The sequence below is a fragment of the Sphaerodactylus townsendi genome, linkage group LG03 (assembly GCF_021028975.2).
Source record: "Sphaerodactylus townsendi isolate TG3544 linkage group LG03, MPM_Stown_v2.3, whole genome shotgun sequence".
NCBI lineage: Eukaryota > Metazoa > Chordata > Lepidosauria > Squamata > Sphaerodactylidae > Sphaerodactylus > Sphaerodactylus townsendi.
This window is the reverse complement of record NC_059427.1, coordinates 119,386,706-119,408,406: the sequence shown is the minus strand read 5'-3', so window position 1 is coordinate 119,408,406 and position 21,701 is coordinate 119,386,706. Positions and strand designations below refer to the sequence as shown.

At 47.6% G+C, this 21,701-nt stretch overlaps 1 protein-coding gene across 1 annotated transcript in view; it reads right to left on the bottom strand.

The window, feature by feature from the left end:
* Positions 1-21,701, bottom strand: part of QRICH2 (glutamine rich 2) — a 52,319-nt gene that overhangs the window by 15,360 nt on the left and 15,258 nt on the right. Inside the window, exons 4-13 of the mRNA XM_048487404.1 lie at positions 21,409-21,522; positions 14,876-16,928; positions 14,531-14,629; positions 13,235-13,346; positions 11,224-11,338; positions 9,269-9,556; positions 6,102-6,224; positions 4,768-4,842; positions 4,310-4,474; positions 2,646-2,767 (exon numbers count right to left, since the gene is read on the bottom strand). Coding sequence (XP_048343361.1) covers positions 2,646-2,767; positions 4,310-4,474; positions 4,768-4,842; positions 6,102-6,224; positions 9,269-9,556; positions 11,224-11,338; positions 13,235-13,346; positions 14,531-14,629; positions 14,876-16,928; positions 21,409-21,522 — 3,266 coding nt within the window. The remainder of the gene's footprint in view (positions 1-2,645; positions 2,768-4,309; positions 4,475-4,767; positions 4,843-6,101; positions 6,225-9,268; positions 9,557-11,223; positions 11,339-13,234; positions 13,347-14,530; positions 14,630-14,875; positions 16,929-21,408; positions 21,523-21,701) is intronic.

Below are 21,701 nucleotides of genomic sequence, written 5' to 3'. Positions count from 1 at the left end.
AGGAGGAGGAGGAGGAGGAGGAGGAGTTTGGATTTATATCCCCCCCTTTCTCTCCTGTAGGAGACTCAAAGGGGCTTACAATCTCCTTGCCCTTCCCCCCTCACAGCAAACACCCTGTGAAGTAGGTGGGACTGAGAGAGCTCCGAGAAGCTGTGACTAGCCCAAGGTCAGCCAGCTGGCATGTGTAGGAGTGTACAGGCTAATCTGAATTCCCCAGATAAGCCTCCACAGCTCAGGCGGCAGAGTGGAGAATCAAACCCGGTTCCTCCAGATTAGATACACGAGCTCTTAACCTCCTATGCCACTGCTTTACATTAACCATGTTAATGTAAAAAATACACAAATGTTCAACGCTTCTGAAAATAACAAAAAGCACTTTCCACATCTCAGATTGGTACATTCCATATGGTGTTTCTGTTTGCTCAGGGGGGTTTTTTTGACACTGACCATACCAGAGTTCACCTGCAGGAATGGTAGCTCTGGAAATCCCCCAAGTCCCAAACATGAAGTTCCTTGACCTAATCCCAAAAAAACTAAGGAGGGGGGAGGGGGGTTGTGAGTCAGAAGCTGACCCCACAGCCTCTGGGAAAATGTAATCAGCACAGTGGGATGAGATTTAAGCAGCAACTGTTTCAGACCTGCCATTCTTTGAAGATCACCCTGGAGGCAGAGCTTGAAAGAGGTGAGCATACAACTCTCTGCTCGGGAAACATGCCTCTTGTCATCCAAGGTCAGTTTGCATTTTATTTCTCCATTTCTTCTGGTGCAATGTTTGGTTCGAGAAATGAAAGAAAAATTACCCGCAAAGCAACCTGCAGAACCAAGCGCAGGCAGTGGCGAGGCCTTGCTGTCAGATCTGGTTTGCATCTTGCTTAATAGGCATATTGTACGGGGCTGCTCATTGTGTTATCTGCCTATCAGGGATACAGCAGGAAAAGCTGGGTAGCATTTCTAAGGCAAAGTGCAATGTAGGTGAGTGAACGTGCCTCATGTTCACACATGCCAAGCACCAGCACCCCCTGGTGGTGACATTTAGGTGGTACAACTTGCAATAGTGAGAACAAACAATACCCATTTATAACTTGTGTGGGCCATTCCTTGTTAACAGGCATCATTTCAATACTGTTCTTAGTTCTTTTTTTCTTTTTTTTTCACTGACAGGTATGAAATATGTGTTTCCTGATTTTTAAAGAGGCAGCTTCCCCCATCCCTAATGTGCCAGAACCTATAATATTCAACTTCTGTAGAAATAGGACTAGCATAGACACAATGCTACCTTAGGGTTTGCAAAGACACAGAGCAGGGCCTTGGGCCCCACTTTTGTGCACCACCTAGCCAAGAAGTTCTGCCTTTTGTCCTCTCTTGGTTGTCAATGCAATATTCTTGAAGTCATTCATTGATATCGTCACCTGCTGATTAGCAAATGCTGTAGTTTTTTCTCTTATTATTCTTAATGTTGTTGCATTTCTTATTTTCATGGATTTTTAATCGAGGGATTTATGTTTGAGTCTGAGTGCTCTCTGCATTGTAATGTAACAAACTTTCAAATGACAACAGTGACAATATTGTTATAGAGGAAATCACTTCCAGCTCTCCAAAACCATTTTTTTTTGCACTTGCCCATATTCAAAACAATTTCTATTGTGACTGGAAAGGCTTCTAGTCAACCTAGTTGTATGGCAGTAGGTAAGGAATTTATAATGAGCAAGAAGACACAATGTGCTTTTTAAACTCACAACATTCTCTATTGGAAGTGGCAAGCCAAGTCTGAAGGGGTGAATAAACACTTAAGAAACGCACGTAGATTAGAAGTTTGAAAAGCATGGATGCAAGAGACAAATTCTGCCCAGGGAGCAGAATTCATGGTTCCCATGATGGAAAAGCAAGCACTAAACACCTAGAAGTACTACTGACTGTACTCCTAGGGCAGGTATGCAATCTGGAAACCTTGCTGAAGTTAAGCAGAATGGGACGTGGAGGAAAGCCCACCTCGGAACCGCATGCATTGACTTCTGTGATGGGGAAAAGCCAGATGGGAATGCTGCAAAAACAAGACACAAACACTCCCCTCAAAGTGTCAGTCAGGGAGCCAGCTGTGACCCTGAACTTGTTTGACATTAAAAGCCTTGCTTCTAAACCAGGGGTCTGTAACCTGCAGTTCTCCAGATGTTCATGGACAATTCCCATCAACCCCTGCCAGCATGGCCAATTGGGATTTTTAGTCCATGAATATCTGGAGAGCCCCAGGTTGCAGACTCCTATTCTAAACACTCAGGCTGCCATAAATGAGTTCATAGGTCAGCAATGTCAGGACTGGCCCTCCGGGGTCTCAGAATGAGATCTCTCCAAGCTCTGCTCTCTGACCGTGCAATCCTAAATCCATTTGTGAATTTATAAGTGTGCAGCTATTTAGGATTGTGCTGCAAGATTCTTAAAGTTGTCAAGGATGAAAGAATATGTTCTTTCAAGCAAGGGAATATTGATTTAACACTGTTCAGTGTCATAGGGTGACATTCTAGAACACAATAACAATGTGAAAAAATATGCCGAGAGAAACCGATACTGCTTGATGCTACACCCCAAACAATTCTGCCCGCTGACTTCGTGATCGTCTGAAACAAGGCACATGCAGATTTTTTTTTTACCTCCGGATCCCAGCAGCTTCATCACCTTCATCTTGTGGCACCCTCTCCTTCAGCTCTTTCCGGATGTTCTTCCATCGCTCCTCCAGCTGCTGTCGGAATGGATCCAGTTCCAAGCGGTCCAACTGTGAAAACAGGACACGTGGGGTCAGAAGAAGGCTGCATCTCCAAGGCACCGAGGCCAAGGCTGGATTAATCGTCGTTGTAGATATTACATCTTAGGCATTCAGTTAAAACTGATGCCAGAGGAACTCAAGAGAGGAAGTGTGCGTTTTTTTAACTGTTTCCTGCAATGGATGCTTCTGAATTTCCCTGTAGCTCTGCTGCATCCAATACTTAATTCTCCATCTTCTCTGTCATAAGAACATAAGAACAAGCCAGCTGGATCAGACCAGAGTCCATCTAGTCCAGCTCTCTGCTACTCGCAGTGGCCCACCAGGTGCCTTTGGGAGCTCACACGCAGGATGTGAAAGCAATGGTCATAATAAGAGTGTTTCTGTTTAAAATAGGGGTAACTCACAAGGAGAAAGAAAGTGGGCCTGCTGTTTTGGAATGCGTGCACCCTTTCTTCCTGCAGCCACAATGTTGGAGTGACTGACTCAGCATGTCTGGACACTTGGGCGCGGGGGGGGGGGGGGGCACTATATCACTCTAAGTGTGTATAAGTGTTATCTCCTTGAATGGGATGTCTCTCTCTTTGTCTTAATCTGGAATCTGTCTTCTGACCCCTATTGGAACAGGCAATGACTTTGGAACCCTGGGGCTGATCCCAGGATTGGGGAAGACCCCAGAACGGAGAAGTTTTTCTTCACTGGAATGGGTAGGATTTCCAAATGCAGCGAGCACAGCACTGAGTGAGATACAGGTATTGCAGTGGCCACTGTGACTGGGGCTGACCTCGTAGAGGTGGCACAAGGGGTCTGGGAGCCTGGATAGGGAGATATGGCCACCGGAGCCATCTCCCAAAAGGCTGCCTTTAAACAAAAGGACCTGTCAGCCCCTGCTTTTACCATACATTTCTGGCAAATGTTGAAAGTTTGTGTGTCGTGGGTTTCTCCTAGGCACAACGAGCAGGCGTTGTGTTCATCTGAAAGTGTCATCTTTGTACTTGGAAGCCCAGAGTCAGAATGGGGCAAAGCCCCCAAAGAGAAGGAAAATCAAGGAAAAACACAGCAAGAAAACAAGAGCTGAAGAAAAAACATCTCTCTCTGGCAGCAAAGGAAGAAGTGAGGGAGCGAGGGGCTCCCTCACCTGGTGCACGTGACTCTGGGAGGAAGGAACTCCCGTGTTTTTGAGACAGATGGGTGAGGCACTCCCTCCCTAGCTATGAAAAATCTTCCAATCAGCAGGTCTGTGTGCAGACACAGTCCCAGTGTGGGGCTGCACCTGAAGACCAAATTTGAACCACGCATTAATGTGCACTTCAGGCCTCTTTACCTCTGCGCAGGTTCACCTGGGTCACAAAGAGAAGTCCAAGCCAGGCAAGATGCTCTGCTGGTTTCCCTCAAAGAGTGCTTATGAACTGAGGAGGTGGAGAAGCAGTGAATGCTTTGCGCAGTCCCAGCTGCCTACTGCAGCACAGACATGGGAAGCGATGGTCAGGACGGCCACTTACCCTGATTTGCCATGCTGCGGGGACTGACTGAAGAGCCCCACACCTCCCTTACCTTGGAGTCCATTTCTATCAACAGTTTGTCAAGCATCTTCTGCCAGTCTTGCTCTTGCCCAGCCATCTTGTTTAGCAGCTCTTGCATCATCTTATGCAGCTGCTCTGTGGTGGCATCAAACTGGGTGCGGCTGACCTTTGCAGCCAGGGCTGACTTATCTGCTTTCTGGAAAGAAGGACACAAGCGAGGGTTGATCTTTGGGTGGATCTGTCTCACAAACAGTTCCCCTCTCCTCTCCAGTACATGTAGTTTTCCATTTCCACAACCCTCCAAGGAAGGCGAGAATTAGCATCCTTGAAGAGGAAGGAAACTTTTCATGGCAGATTTTGCAGATCAGCTAGGGAGCTGGGAGCAGAACCCAGGACTCATCGACCAAATGCACAGCCTTCTGTAAAGGGAGCCCTTTGCCACCTCCTGAGGTGTGCAGTTACAACAGGACATCTGCTTTTGCTCCTTACCACATCAATCTCCATCACCAGGCGATCTTTGTCAGCTTTATTTTTTTCCAGCTTCTCCAGGGACTTGAACAACATCTTGAAAGAACAAGGGGACCAAAATTAGTTACTGGAAAGACAGCCTCAGTTTCCTGCACAGTCAGTGGATGGTTTGTATGTGCATCAAGAACATAGGTAAGGGTTTTTTTTTCTTGGGTTCAACCCCCCCATTACATGTCTGAAGCTCTGCCCCCCGTTTGTGTTTTTTTTTGTATTTTTAACGTGTTTTTAGTTTTTGGCCTGCAGGGGGAGCAGTTGTTAAGCTAGCAGCACCAAAATTGCAAGGATTTGTTGGGAAACTCCCCTGATGATACCACACAGGTTTGGTGAGGTTTGGTTCAGGGGGTCCAAAGTTATGACCTCCCAAAGGGGGCGCCCCATCCCCCATTGTTTCCAATGGGAGCTAATAGGAAATGGGGGCTACACCTTTGAGGGTCCATAACTTTGGACCCCCTGAACCAAACTTCTCAAACCTAGAGTATTATCATTAGGAAAGACTCTAAAAGATACCCTGAGAAGTGTGGTGCTGCTAGCTTTACTGGCAATGCAATTGCAGACAGAGCACCCCCAAATTTCCCCAGATTCTCCTTTTAAATCTACACCCCCTTAGGCATGTGAATTTAAAGGGAGAATCACAGGGAATCTGATTTAAAGAATTGAAAGTGATGCTGATTTCAGGGTGGGGATAATCCACCCCAAAACAGCATCATTTTACCTCAACGGTTGTTTAACTTCGGGGACCCCAGATTCTCCCCTTTAAAAGGGTGGATTTAAAAAGGAGGAGAATCTAAACTCTAATCTAAACACCATTGTGGAAAAGTGATTGCTTTTGTTTTGGAGGGTGGATTCCAGCACTTTAATCACAGTGGTAAGCCCACCATTGGGGAGGAGCGCCAAACCATCGAATTTTGCACCAGGCTCCATTTTCTCTAGCTACACCTCTGCCTGGAGGGGAGGGCAGAAGGGACAGCCGGCCTGTGGGGGCAGGCGGGGCAGGGGAGTCTGCCATCCCTGGCCTCGGAGAGCTGCTTTTATAAGCACTGAGGATGGGGCTTGGGCTTGGGGAGGTGTGGTCCCCCTGAGCCCCCCCCCTAAAAAATCTATACCTATGTGCCCGGCTAGCTCAGTCGGTAGAGCATGAGACTCTTAAAAAATCTATACCTACGTCCCTGATTTGCATGATTGTCATCTTGCACTGAGACATGGAGTGCTCCTGGAATCTACCAGGAGAGGCTCCTTTGTTTGATGTTAGACATCAACCCCGCTCCCCCTGCAAACAGTGCATTAAAATCACCTACACCGATCTCTTTCTGCTTCTGACGATGATCATCTACAAGAGTGCCTGTTGTATTGTTTAGCTTCTCACAATCTTCCTGGATTTGCAGGATGGTACTTTGAATGTTGCTCAGCATCTCTTCTTCCTATTATAGAACCAATAAAACAATGAACGTTTCAAATAATACAAGGGTGGTCAGTCAGCCTAGAGTCCCCCAGTTCCTAATTGAGACTACTCTAAATCTCTGGGACTGGTTCTACACTTGGTGCCTGTCTAGCAAAGCAAAAGGTTTCTTCCTCGTGTGATGTGCAATGTGCTCAAACAAAGAAACATACTTTATAACTTTCTGTCCACGCGTCTAGTCCAGGGGTCTGCAAACTGTGGCTCTCCAGATGTTCATGGACTACAATTCCCATCTGCCCTGCCATTTGGCCATGCTGGCAGGGAATTGTAGTCCATGAACATCTGGAGAGCCACAGTTTGCAGACCCCTAGTCCCACATAGACAATGCCGGGGCTAGCTGACCAATAGCTTGATCAATGGGCTGGCCATAAAACTCTGACCTCAGCAGCTAATCAGCATGCACACAGTTAACCCCATCATGTCTGAATTGTGACAGATACTTGCAAATACCAACAAGAAGTCTCTCCATAAAGCCCACGGGATTTCATGGACACTGCCTTGAAAAGGAACCTGCAAGAGTTTGTGACTGCACAGTCATCCATGTGAGAACTTTCTGAGGAATTTGCATCCACAGAGAGAATATGGGCTAAATTAACTATTCTTTCAGAGAGTCTGTTGTCCAGCAGTAGACCACTGCTTTGCATACAGAAGGGCCAATCTCTAGTCATAAAGTGATGGGAAAGACCTTTTCTCCTCTGAAAGTCTGAAGAGTTACTGCCAATGACAGGAGGCAATACTGAGCTCGATGGACCATGGCCTGGCTTGCCATAAGCTTCACAAGTTTACAAGTTCATATCTAGGTACCGAAACCATATTATATTCCCTATGGAAGAACTGCTTGATATTATTCTAGTCATACAGGAGAAGCTTTTCTGTGATGCTTGACTGATCCACTCCCCTTCATGGGGTCACATAAGCTTTCCCCGTAGATTTGGCACCCCCCCCTCCCCCGAAAGGTTGATGATACTACGATAAGGACCTATGGGATCTCTGCCTACCCATTATAGAAAGAAATATCCTCATAGCCAAGTGTCAACTAATAAAAGAGAATCACAATTCTCTCTCACACACACCCCATCCTGGACAGTTTGTGGGCAAGCAAAAACAACCCAACTATGTTGAAGGACTCAGATTTGAAAAGCACAATGAATTGTGGTTAGACTGAGGATGTTCTAAGCCAGAATGTCTTCAGTCTTGGCCCAGCATGCCAGGGGTAAGGGGTGAGGGAGACCACATGGTCCAGAGGATTTCAGGCTTGAAACGACTGCTGTTTCTTTGTTAGCAGCAGTGGCGTAGGAGGTTAAGAGCTCGTGTATCTAATCTGGAGGAACCGGGTTTGATTCCCAGCTCTGCCGCCTGAGCTGTGGAGGCTTATCTGGGGAATTCAGATTAGCCTGTACACTCCCACACACGCCAGCTGGGTGACCTTGGGCTAGTCACAGTTCTTCTGAGCTCTCTCCGCCCCACCAACCTCACAGGGTGTTTGTTGTGAGGGGGGAAGGGCAAGGAGATTGTAAGCCCCTGTGAGTCTCCTGCAGGAGAGAAAGGGGGGGATATAAATCCAAACTCTTCTTCTTCTTTTTACGTTCAAATACAGAAATCCTGAAATTAACTCCCCATCCTTTCAAAGCTAAGGCACGTTTTAAAAAGCTATCAGACTATTCCGTTCCCATGGCCATCAAACTGAAACCACAACAGAAATACTTCTGGCTCAGTTGCCTCAAAGATGCTTTCCATCTTCCATGAACTTCACTAACTGCCTATAACTATTTAAAATCAAAGTTGAGTCAAAAAGCCATGTAACTGAGCAGAAGAGCAAGACAGCAAAGGCTCTTGGTCTTATCACCGCTGCATCAATTCAGTGCCATTCACACCAAGGTAGGCTGCTACTGAATCCTACTGAAGCCAAGCAAAAGGAAGAAAAAAGATAAGAAATAGCTTCATAAGGAACAGGAGGCATGAAAAGTTAACCAGTCAAACACTGAGAGGATACAGATGACACATTTGTACATGTGACATGGTGGCAGGGGCTATTGGTTAAGCAGGGATGATTTGAAGACTATCATGACCTTGCTGGGAACCATTCCTACAACACGGCCTACTTACTTGCTTATGAGTTGTAGGTGAACAGCTGACATCTCAGAAAAGTCTGAATGTCCCACAGATTCCCTCACCACTTTTTTGGAACTAGAGGACAGCAATGGGGGGTGAGGTGGGAGGAAGGGAGGGAGGGAGGAGATAGAAGAATCTTGTATATAGAGATAATATATGTATTAGGCCAAGAGGTTCGATTGCATGATCTTCAGAACTCTTTTGGACCTATATTTAGGTGGTCTCTCTTCTAGGGCTGCATTCATGTGGCAATTAAACTGAGGTCAGTCATGACCACATGTGCACTAAAGAAGAGTTGATTTTTATACCCCTCTTTCTTCTACCAAAAGGAATCTCAAAGTGGCCTTCCCTTCCTCTCCTCACAACAGACACCTTGTGAGGCAGGTGGGCTGATAAAGTTCTGAAGAACTGTGACTGCCCAAGGTCACCCAGCAGGAATGTAGGAGTACGGCAACACATTTGGTTCACCAGATAAGTGTCACTCATGTGGAGGAGTCGGAAATCAAACCTGATTCTCCAGGTTAGAGTCCACTCTCTCTTAATCACTACATCATGCTGGCCCACTGTGCTCAAGTGCTCCCATTCCCTCTTCTTATCTCCCTCCCATTCTCTTTCCAAGTGCTTCATTCACAACTTTCTGGGTTGAGTGGAATCAAGCATTTTCACAGGTGGAAATGGTTCCATCTGCAGAAACGCCCCCCTGGATCAAAACTTCTAAGCCTACCATAGATCATAGGCTGCTAATGACACCCCCATAGACCACAATCCATCTTCAGGTCTTCCCCACTAGCACCAAATGAGGCCCAAGCTCTTCCCACCCATGTGACCTACTACAGGAATCCCTCTGTCCTTGGATATACATTGGACTGAGCCAGGCTCTTGCGGTGGCCTTACCTGCCGCTCCTTGGGTTTCTTGGTCGATTTGCCTTCTACCTGCCTCAGCATGAATCTGTTTATTGAGTCCTGCAGCTGCTCATAGCGCTTGAACAGCTGGCTAACCTTCTCACTGACATCTAAGCTGCAAGCTGCACACGTGCTCTGCTGGACCTGAGCCACCTGAGCAGTTACCCCAGGTTCCAGGGCAGGTGGCACGCTCATGGACAGGGCAGGTGGCACGCTCATGGACAGCAAGGTGGACGAGGAGGCCATCATGTTCTCTATCACCGATCTAACCTTGTCTAACTGTGGGCAAGTGAGGAGAGAAAGAGGAGTCTGGTCAAGGGAGTTTGACAATAGAATAAACTCTATTTCAACCAGAACCTGGGAAGAGGGAAGCAGAACCAGGCTTTTCTTCTGGAGAGCTTTTGATTTCATGAACATCTTGGTGGTTCTCTTTATGCAAAGTGGAGGGATATAGAAATATTACATTCTATGAGGATTGCTTCTGGTTTCCCAACTCTTGTCTTTCAATCATACGTGAGCAGTGAGTTCCCCTCAATTCTCACATGCATTTTGCCCCATTTTGGATCAGGACCCATGCTGCACAGAAATAAGGCGCTTCAGTTTTCTGCCCTGTACATTTTCCTGACCTGAAATGCCCCAGGGGGGTCTAGTTGCTCTGTTGGGGAAACCTGGGGGTGCCCGAGCAGCAGTCATGAAAGTACCAACAGCCCAAGACAAAGAGAGCCATGGGCCACTTCAGGTTGGGAAAATTTCAGGGGTGTGTGGTTAAGCTCCTCCTCCCAGGATGGAACAGGGCACCCTGACACAAACTTCGTGAATGAAGGTTTTTAGTACTGACAGCATGATTCCAAACTCTTGTTCAGTAAAGTGGGATTTCTGCCATTTGTACCATAAGTACCAAGCATTTACCAGGTCATTAAAAACATTAAGCTATATGCACATTTTGGGTAGTTGATAAAATGCATGTGGCAAGCTAATCAAGCAGTGTGACTCATGGTCATTCAGCACTGACTGCAAGACAGATGCCAACTTAAGAAACCTTCAACAATCATATTCTTCACAGTTCCTCGGCTGATTCACCTCATGCCAGGGCTCGTCCTTAGAAATGCAAACTTATGCCATTCATGGGTGAAATGCCTCTTACAGTGGGCAAAGGTCCCAAGGAGAAAAGATGTGGTTGGCCAATGCTCTAAACCACATGTCTTTTCTAAAACCACGATGATGCCTACATTTATTTAAACCATTTATAGCCCACCTTTCTCCCATAGCATTCAAAGCAGTTAACAAATAAAAGGTGGCAGCGTAACATACTATACACATTTACTAACAGCCCCAAAAGCATATAAAAACAACAGGAAAGTTGGGAAACTAGTTAACACACCAACTTCTTCATTCCCTGAAAGCCAGCCTAAATAAAAGATTTGGCTTGGGTTTGGAATGATAGAAGAGCAAGGGGAATGAACAGTGGCATACCGGAAGAAAATGGCACCCAGGGTAAGACCAGAGTTTTCTGTTCCACCCACCCCGAGCCCGGGGTAAGACCTGATTTTTCCACTTCCTCCCCCCCCCCCCGGCGCTCTCTGCCCACTTACGGCCTCCCTGTCAGCTGTGGGGGTCATACTCAGGCCTGCTGGTTTGCCTGGGGCCACTTAGGGAGTGGGGCGCTTGGCTCAGCCCTTCCAGCTTGCCCCCACCAGTTCTCCCACGCCACCTTTCACAGTCACAGTCAGTATGGTCCCGTGGGGGGAAGGGAAGGAGGAGGGGTGTGGGGGCAATTTTCCGGCGCCCCACGTGATTAAATTGCCTGCACCCGGGGACATTTGTACCCATATGTCCCTCTGGCAGGTACGCATCTGGGAATGAATGGCCAAGAGGAGCTCCGGGTAGCCAGCCAGGAATGAAGGCATGGCAAACAGCCTGTACTGCCCCTGATCCCTCATGCTGACCTGTTCTTGTAGGTCGAGGGCCGTGTCGGTCACTGATTGCTCCAGGGTTACTTTGCCCTTATCCTGCTTCTCTCTCAGCTCCTTTAGTTCTTTTTCTATCTCCTGCACCGTTGCTCTGTACCACAAAGCCAACAACAAAGACGAGTTATGCGCCAAACAGGAGAAATAATTTGTGAGTGTGTGTGTGTTTTGTTTGTTCCCTGGCTCTGCAATGCACTTATGGGGTGCCATGGGAAAACTCGCTGAAACCAGCCCACCAGGAGCTTCCACGCATCTCCTCATCCAACCTGCCAGGACTATTGGTTCTCGATTTCCTTTGACTTCTTTATTCATCATGCGGAAACGCAAAAGTTCCACAGAGTGTGTACAATATGCTGGTAATTCCTCTTCCAACTACTTTTCCCAAAGTCTTATGCATGGGGAGGAAGACAAATACCTCCATCAAGGCCGACATCAGGGGCTGGCATTGTTGGTCAGTTGCTGAGGCCTGGGGTCTTGGGAGGACCTGCTATGGTGCTGCACTAGCAATCAAAACCTGTGCTCTCTCTCAGGGTGGTGAAATTAGTGGCACTGGGGCCCCTGGAAGGCCTGTCTCCTTCCAGATAAGATTCAGCCTGTCCTCTCTTCCTTGGTAGGCACATCACTGTGGCAGGTAAAGGCAGAGACTCCTCCTCTTCTGCCAGATAATCAGAGGGCAAGCAGCAGTGGGTGATGCATGCCCACAGACCACTGTTACCTCACTTGCCCGAGCAAGCAATGGCAGCAGCTGCCATCCAGACCAATGGGACAGGCAGGAGGATGGCAACTGGTATCCCAGTGGTAGCAGCAGAGGCTTGCTCTTTAGGGCCAGGGTATGAGAAACAATGGTAACCAGGAGCAGCAAGTTACTATTGGTTTGCCTGCTCTCTGTCCCAGTCATGGCAGTGTCTAGGAGAAAGTCTCCTGGACAGCTTTTTGCCAAGGGCTCCCAAAACCTCACCTGCAGGTCACTGGGACGGGGAAAGGACTTAAAATAGCTCTTTGAAACTGGCTACTGTGGGTTTTTCCGGCTGGATGGCCGTGATCTGATAGTTTTAGCTCCAAAAGTTTTGCCCTCATCTGTGCTTGGCATCTTCAGAGGCACGTCACAGTAAGAGATATTTCTCTCCATGGCACAGCACGGGAGTCTCTCTGAAACACTTGAAATGGTAACAGCTCTGTCCCACGCTTGTCCTCAATCCTCTCAGATCGGTTCACAATGGCTTTTTAAACACCGTGCAGGCCTTGCCTCCCAATTATACCACTTTTTGAATGGTTCCTTTTCAGCCACCTTTCTGAAACAGTTTGTGAATTAAAAAGAAATCAGCATCTGTTACTTGGAGGACAGCTAAGAGCCCTCTTGGATATTTTAAAATTCTGCAGGGCTGGCACAGGACTACTATAAATGTGCTAAGAGGTAGTTTTCTTTTTATAGTCCCTCAGGAAAAAAAACCATTTCAAATATGAATACGGACAAAACAGTGTTTTGCTGAAAAAACTGTTATTTTTTTTAACCATCCCTCATTTTTATTCTAAAAAAACCCAAACTTTGGAATAGCCTTGTAGGAAGTTATTATAGTTACACTCTGACCTTGACAACCCAGTGTCATAAGATCATTTGTTGGATGGGAGACTACCAAAGAAGAGGAGGGGAAGGCAAACCACCTCTAAACATCTTTTGCCTTACAAACCCTACAGGGTCACCATTAGTCAGCTTGACACAGAAGGAAAAAAAATAGTTAGAAAGACAACAGCTTCCATGGCTGTAAACACAGACAAATGAGTTGAGAGGTCTGGTGTTTTTGTTTTTGATGTACTCTTCATGTTCTTGAGATGAAGACACAATGGGGCTCTCTACCCCACTGCCTGCATGTGAACTCCCCAATCCACATGCAGCGGTCATTCGGATGAGGCCTGCCAACACAAGTCACGGCATTAAGCAACAAAGCCAAGATTAATTCCTCCCTTCTCTGCTTCATTTTCCTATTTTTACCTGAGATAACCTATCTGCATGTTGATCTGACCAGCTCCCTCCTCTGCCATCTCTGGGATTGGCATTGACACTGCTGCTGCCAGATCTCCTTCAACAATTCTCTGAATCTTGTCTACCTAGAATCATAATTGGAAAGAATTAGGAGGCCAAACTTCATGGTTGCCTTCAATAACTTCAGTCAACATGCTGACCTGTTCTTTCGAGGAAAGACACACATTCTGCCCTATTGCAAGTAAGGCCTACTTTAGGAGATTAATGCCCACTTGAATCACACCTGAATGTAATCCTAAATTAACTTATTGATTAGAAAGAAGAGCATCCATAGCAGTGGACAAGCTGCATGGTTGAAGCCAGGTGGAATCAGGATCAAAAAGTAGCCACAAAGCAAGAATGGGGGGGGGGGGGGCTAAGGAAGTGACAGAAGCAGGAAGTGGGATGAAACTGTCATGGGTCAGCCTGCTGACACTCCTCCTCATCTGTCAGCAGACTGACCACAATTTGGCTAGCCCCCTATAACCCAGGAACCCCTGGCGATGCCTTATTTTATTCATCTGATTGAATTACTAACTCAGCTTGTAATGGAAACCTCAGGATGAGAATAGAACAGTATGACCTAGCACGAGCAACAGGAAAGCAGGTTTGATAAAGTCCAGATTAGAAAATGAACAGTTCATATAAGACCTGCCATTTCAGCTGCCCTCTTCTTTCAAAACCCCATTCTGTTTATTTCATATCATGTGATCAGCACATCGCAGTGAATTAGCTCAGGGTGAATGGACCTTTGGGAAGGGAAAGCATTAGAGTGAGAGAGGGAATGTGGATAAGTGGAAAGGGGATGGCAGGGAATAATCAAAATATGTTTGCATTTTTGTTAATTTCAAGGCAGCAGCAATAGCATAAGACAGCCAACTTAACCCCTGGATTTCTGTCGCACCCATTGCACAGAACATACTGTGACAAAATGAGAGCCACGGCTCCTATTTGAAATGGGCTGGCTAATAATGTTCAGAAGGACTCATGTCATTAATGGCCAAGGAAGAAAAAGAAGGCCTTCCTTTGGAGTTTAGCAGCATGTATAGGGCTGCTGCCCAAACTGGGACCATTTGTTGAGTCTTCTTGATTCCACCACCACCCCGCCCCACCCTGGAATGCCTCCGCCACGCCCCTGCCATGCGGTGCACCTGGGGCATTGCACCCCCCGTCCCGTGGGTGCTTCGCCACTGCTTCTGTGGGACTGTGGGACTGAGAAAATCAGACTGCACAAATTCATGTGGCAAACATGAAAACAAGCTACACTCACCTTCTCTTTTTCATCTTTCACTTGTTCTTCCATGGACTTCAGTTCAGCGAGCTGTTCCTGAAGGTTGGGTGGGATTCTGGCCATGGTGTTATCAACTACCCAGAAGCAAGAAAGGAGAAGAACAATGACCAAATCACATGTAGGTCAGAGACCCTCAAGCCCTAAATGGCAGGGCCAGCATCCCAAACCCCAACTTTTTTGGCAAGCAGAATCTGATATTTTCTGGTTCATCCTACACAGAATGGGTAGGCAAAACATGGGTAGGAAATATTGCACCAATAAATCCTGGCAGTTTGCCAAAGAACTCTGGGATGAATACCTGGTGCATCTTGAATATATACCTGCACGGGTGAGGAAGTCTTGCAGCCTCTGAAGATCAGAATAATTAACCTTGTATTGTTCCAGCATGTTGATCCGGTCTCTTAAAGAATACCAGAGGCTGTTCAGCTGGGCCAGCTGGCGAAGGGCATCCACAGTCTCAGCATAACGAGCTGGGGCCAAAGAGGATCCAGATACGACAGACTCTGAAGTTAATGCTGGCGATGCTGGGGGTGTAGCGCCTAAAGAAGGCCCCGATGGCACTGTCAGCAGCCCTGGAAACTGTGTGACAGGTGAAGGATGCCAGGGAGCTCCATACTGGCCTGCAAGATATGCTTCACGGGCACCAGGGTAGTATGTCGGTACTCCAGGAGCCCCAGGCTGGGCATCACGATATCCTTCCTGGAACCCAGGAATACCTGGTTGAGCCCCAGGGGCACCAGGATAGGCAAGTCCAGAAACTCCAGGTGGGCCTCCAGGGTAAACTGTCTCGCCCCCAGGAATTCCAGGATGAGCTCCAGGAACTTCAGCTTGCTCTACACGTTGTGGTGCCAAAGCCCCAGGCTGGGCCCCGGGAGCTCCAGGATAAGGTGTCTGAACTCCAGGAGCCCCAGGTTGGGTCCAGGGAGCTCCAGGATAGGGTGCCTGAACTCCAGGAGCTCCTGGGTAAGGTCCAGGAGCTCCTAGGTAAGGTCCAGGAGCTCCAGGGTAAGCTCCAGGACCCTCAGGTTGGGCCCCAGGAGCTCCAGGCTGGGCCCCGGGAGCACCAGGCTGGGCCCCGGGAACTGCAGGCTGGGCCCCGGGAGCTCCAGGCTGGGCCCCGGGAGCTCCAGGCTGGGCCCCGGGAGCTCCAGGCTGGGCCCCGGGAGCTCCAGGATAGGGTGCCTGGACTCCAGGACCTCCTGGGTAGGCTCCAGGAGCTTCAGGTTGGCCCCCAGGAGCTCCAGGCTGGGCCCCGGGAGCTCCAGGCTGGGCCCCGGGAACTCCAGGCTGGGCCCCGGGAGCTCCAGGATAGGGTACCTGGACCCCAGGACCTCCTGGGTAGGCTCCAGGAGCTCCAGGATAGGGTGCCTGGGCCCCAGGAGCTCCAGGCTGGGCCCCGGGAGCTCCAGGATAGGGTGCCTGGGCTCCAGGACCTCCTGGGTAGGCTCCAGGAGCTCCAGGATAGGGTGCCTGGGCCCCAGGAGCTCCAGGTTGGGCCCCGGGAGCTCCAGGATAGGGTGCCTGGGCTCCAGGACCTCCTGGGTAGGCTTCAGGAGCTCCAGGATAGGGTGCCTGGGCTCCAGGACCTCCTGGGTAGGCTCCAGGAGCTCCAGGATAGGGTGCCTGGGCTCCAGGACCTCCAGGGTATGCTCCAGGAGCTCCAGGATAGGGTGCCTGGGCTCCAGGACCTCCTGGGTAGGCTCCAAGAACTCCAGGATAGGGTGCCTGGGCTCCAGGACCTCCTGGGTAGGCTCCAGGAGCTCCAGGATAGGGTGCCTGGGCTCCAGGAGCTCCAGGATAGGCTCCGGGAGCTCCAGGATAGGCTCCAGGAGCTCCAGGATAGGGTGCCTGAGCTCCAGGACCTCCTGGGTAGGCTCCAGGAGCTCCAGGATAGGCTCCGGGAGCTCCAGGATAGGGTGCCTGGGCTCCAGGACCTCCTGGGTAGGCTCCAGGAGCTCCAGGATAGGCTCCGGGAGCTCCAGGATAGGGTGCCTGGGCTCCAGGACCTCCTGGGTAGGCTCCAGGAGCTCCAGGATAGGGTCCCTGGGCTCCAGGAGCTCCAGGCTGGGACCCGGGTTCTCCAGGGTAGGGTGTCTGGGCCCCAGGTGCCCCTGGTTGAAACATGGGGTAGCCAGGCTGGGCCCCAGGATAAGCAGCTCCTGGATGTGCCCCAGGCACAGCTCCTGGACCACCGGCTGCTCCCACTTGGGCCCCTTCAACTCCAGCAATGCCAGGCTGGCCTCCTGGCTGAACTCCTGGGATAGCAGCTGGTATGCCTCCTGGTGCTCCTTCTCTTCTAGATGCACCAGGGGTCTTGCCATCTTGAGGAGAGCCTGTACTAGAGGTTGGGGAGTGCTGGACTGGACTGGTCTCCTAGAAGTGAACAGAAAGAAGTAGATTTAGTGACAAACAAAGAAAACAGGCTGACACTGGAAGGAAAGGATTAGCTTGGGTCAGGAGTGATATTAAAAATAAATGTTCTGTCAGTACCTGCTTGGGCCTGGTAGAACTATTGCAAGCTTCACATCTTTGAGTTTGGAACTGATTTTCCCAGAGGTTGCAAGGCAGAGCGGAAACGTCATCACCAAACCTCCATTTTCAATTGCATGAATGTGTCTGAGCAAAACCAAAACGGAGTCCCCCAGGACACTGATCATTGTGCATTGTTCATGCAGCTGGGGCATTTGAATCCCTTGCAAGTTCTGAATACCTCTGTTGTGGTTGTTTTTTCATTACCTCTGTGTTTCGTTTCATGAGTCTGTCTTCATATCTCATGCTGCTGGATTCTTTTTATGCTGTCAGTGCTAACAAGAAACTAGCCTTTCTCTAGCTGTTTCTTGGCCTTTCAAAATCATTGGTTCAGGCGTTTGCACCTAGCGCAAAACTAATGTCATGATGACTTGTAGCTAAGAGGCATAAACGGACACATCAGGCATAAACGAACACATCAGCAAATGAGATCATAGGAGTTTTAAGACCAGAGACCAGGAAGGAGTTTCCCATTTGCATTCCATCTCATCAGTACAAGGAACTCTGGGCAGGGGTAAGTTGCTTGATTACAGATACATGGTCATGCGTCTTAGCAACACACCTGATTGGTTAACCAGGATCTGGCCAGCTGCAGGCAGTCTGGCATAAAGGAAAATCATTCATCCTAGGGCCTTTCCCCACTTACCGTAAGCCCCGCGCTACTTGAGGAGAGTAGCGCGGGGTTTATCCCACCGCGACACGGGGGGGGGGGGGCACAGCGAAGCCGCCATGACGCTGCCGCTATCAGCCCTCTTAAGCAGCGACATCCCAGGTACTCTTCTGAGCTGGCGCCCTTTTGACGACCCCGCATTGAGCGAGGGTATTAGGAACACCTGAAGAGCTTACCTGGGATGCCGCGCGCTGAGAGCAGCGCGCAGCATAGGGGGGATGGAAGGGAGTGGGGAAAGGCCCCTAGTTTGTATTTTTGGGTCATCCTTTTGACTTGCATGGTTCTGTGTTTCAGTCTGGTGAGGCCATATCTGGGACAGAGGACCAAAAAGTCTGCGCAAGTATCTTAGGATAGATATTTAGATTTTGCTATTTTCTTTCCTGATTTTGCACTGCTCTATAACCTTTTGCACTTCTGTTTTAATAACCATTATTGACTATACTTCTGACGCATTATTTGGGTTTTGTGGCTTCAATCTAAGCCCAGTACAGGTACCAAATTAACTGTTCTTGGGACTCAACTTGCGAGTGTCCCATTTTGCAGGGCTGACTTCTTGATGCGCACCTAGTAGGGCTAGAGACCTTGTTCCTTCTTGGCTGCTAAGCTGGAGACTAGCTGGAGGAACTGGTGATGGTTCATTAGCCTGAGCAGTGAGGATTCACTCCCCAGCCTTGTGCATTTTGCTTTTTGACCTGCCACAACCCTTTGACAAATGCCATTACAACCATTCTTGCCATATGTGGGTTGGGCCCTGGCATTGTAAATTTCTTAAGAATTAAAGAGAAACTACAGGAGCCAGACTGCGATACTGATTGTTCAGGAAGGATTCTACTAGAGATTCCTAGACTCTGCATAGCACTACAATTCTCAGCCCCCCCACTTTGAGTGAGAAAATGCTGTTAAACCAGATCAAGTCTCATGTGTGGCTACGCTCCTTACAGAAACTATTGCGGTTCAGTTTTTAAAGTGGTTTATCTATTTGCAGCACCACCAGCTAGACAGACAGATCAATAGACCATGCTGCCTGCTTGTCTGCCTGCCTGTCAGATTCATTTCCTGCCCTTCCTCCAAGGAACTCAGAGTTCTGAGGTGGCTCTTTCATCCTAACCCTGTAAGGAAGGTAAGGCTGGCAGAGAGGGAGAAAGATTTGCACTCTGGAGGCTGCTGGAAATTAATGTGTGTGCATGCCAAGTGCCATCAAACTACAGGTAACTTATGGCGACCCCAGCAAGAGGCTTTCAAGGCAAGTGAGAAGCAGGGGTGGTTTGCCATTGCCTCCCTCTACAGTGTCTTCCTTGACGTACTGACCCTGCTTAGCTTCCCAGATCTGAGGATATTAAGCTATACTATGCCACCTTCTTCCTGGAAGCTAATTTATAGGCAAAGAAATCATTTCTAGGGGTGATGCTGTTGGGACAAGCCCTTCACTCTAAACCCTGATATTTAGGAACATTCTGTTGGTTCCCAGTGGTGAGAGAAACATGCTCTGAACCTGCTCAGGAGGCCAGGGTTAGGGTTAAGGCAAGGGCAGGAGTTCGGCCTTGCCTTAGTGTTACGTTGAGACCTAGAGCACAATCCAAGAATAATGCTATGGGGATTTTCAGGACCAGGTTTTTGCTACAATTTTGGGAACAATGTATGACTGAATAAATTAAATAAAAATAATAAGTTAGGGTTAGGGTTAAGGCAAGGGCAGGGGCTCAGGCTTGCCTTAGTGTTACATTGAGTTCTTAGGGCGCAGTTCAAGAATAGGGGTATGGTCAGTTTTAGGTTTAGCGTTTTTGCTACAATTTTGGGAACAATTTATGACAGAATAAATTAAATAAAAATAATAAGTTAGGATTAGGATTAGTGTTAAGAAAAGGCAGGGGCTCAGACTTGCCTTAGTGTTACATGGAGTTGCAGGGTGCAATCCAAGAATAGCACTATGGCTAGTTTTAGGTTTCGGGTTTTTGTTACAATTTTGGGAACAATGTATGACAGAATAAATGCAATAAAATAATATAGAGGATTGGTTAGGGTTGAGGCAAAGAGGGGCAGGAGCTGATGTTAGCAATTATTCACGATTAAGGGCCTGAGGGCACAATTGCGAATAGGGCTATTGATTTTTTTCAGGAGTTTAGTGTTTTGTTTAATTTTGGGAACAATGGCACTGAATAAATTAAATAAAAATAATAAGTTAGGGTTAGGTTTAAGGCAAGGGCAGGGGCTCAGGCTTGCCTTAGTGTTACGTTGAGTTCTAGAGCGCTGTTCGAGAATGGGGTCTGGTCAGTTTCAGGTTTCGGGTTTTTGTTACAATTTTGGCAACAATTTATGACTGAATGAATGAATTTAGAAAAAAGTTAGGGTTAGAGTTTGCGCAAGGGCAAGGGTTGAGGCAAAACCTCGAAACCTGAAACTGACCATAGCCCTATTCTTGGACTGCACCATGGATCAGAAAGTAACTCTAAGGCAAGGCCAAGCCCCTGCCCTTGCCTTAACTTTAACCCTACCTTATTATTTTTATTTAATTTATTCAGTCATAAATTGTTCCCAAAATTTTTACCAAAACCCAAAACCTGAAACTGACCATAGCCCTATTCTTGGACTGCACCATGGATCAGAAAGTAACTCTAAGGCAAGGCCAAGCCCCTGCCCTTGCCTTAACTTTAACCCTACCTTATTATTTTTATTTAATTTATTCAGTCATAAATTGTTCCCAAAATTTTTACCAAAACCTGAAACTGACCATAGCCCTATTCTTGGACTGCACCATGGATCAGAAAGTAACTCTAAGGCAAGGCCAAGCCCCTGCCCTTGCCTTAACTTTAACCCTACCTTATTATTTTTATTTAATTTATTCAGTCATAAATTGTTCCCAAAATTTTTACCAAAACCTGAAACTGACCATAGCCCTATTCTTGGACTGCACCATGGATCAGAAAGTAACTCTAAGGCAAGGCCAAGCCCCTGCCCTTGCCTTAACTTTAACCCTACCTTATTATTTTTATTTAATTTATTCAGTCATAAATTGTTCCCAAAATTTTTACCAAAACCCAAAACCTGAAACTGACCATAGACATATTCTCGGAGTGCGCCCTGGAACTCAGCGTAAAACAGAGGCAAGCATCAGCCCCTGCTCTTGCCTGTCATCGTTCCCTGTGTTCTAGGTTGGAGCCTTGGCATTCATATCTGATTTTAATCTGAATTACAACGTTGGAAGAAAGAGCAGAGCCTTGGGAAGCCATGGCAAAAATTAAGCTCCGTGTATTTTAGTTACATAGGCAGCAAGATGGTGATGAGACACATGGTGGAGTTCACTGTACAATGATCTGGAGCAATCTATACAACTATTACACTTTCTGATTGTCACTTTTCTTGTAACCAAGGCATAAAATATAGCACAGCGAAACTGAGTAGGTCAGAGGCTTCTTACCAGATACCAGTGTTAAAAAAAATACCAAAATCATAATCACTTCTTTCCCCTAAACACTGGCTCCAACGTGTATTAAGTGTCTGTACATAATAAGATGTGAAGTCAGAGCTAAAGGCATAACTATAAATGAGATTCATAATAGACAAAAGTGTATGTACCTTGTTTTGGTATCTACCATCATGAACATATAAAAAGTTCTTCCCTCCAAACCCACGTGTGGTCTCAGAGATCATACTCACCGGACTCGGGCTCCTCTTGCCTCTTAAAAGGACATCCTCTAGAACTTCCCAGCGTACCATATTGTTCATTTCCTCCGGAGAAGGAAATTGGTTTAGCTTTTTCTCTAAATCTTTCTAAACAGAAATGAAAACATGATAAAATGTTATCATCCCACCTCAATGTTAGTTCTTCTTGACACATTGTCCATTAAGGGACCCTGTTGCTGAGAGATATCAGGTATCTTGGTAACCCCCGAGCCAATAGTTGAAAAGTGCATTTAACTATGAGTTAACCAGACTATTTTAGGGCAAGT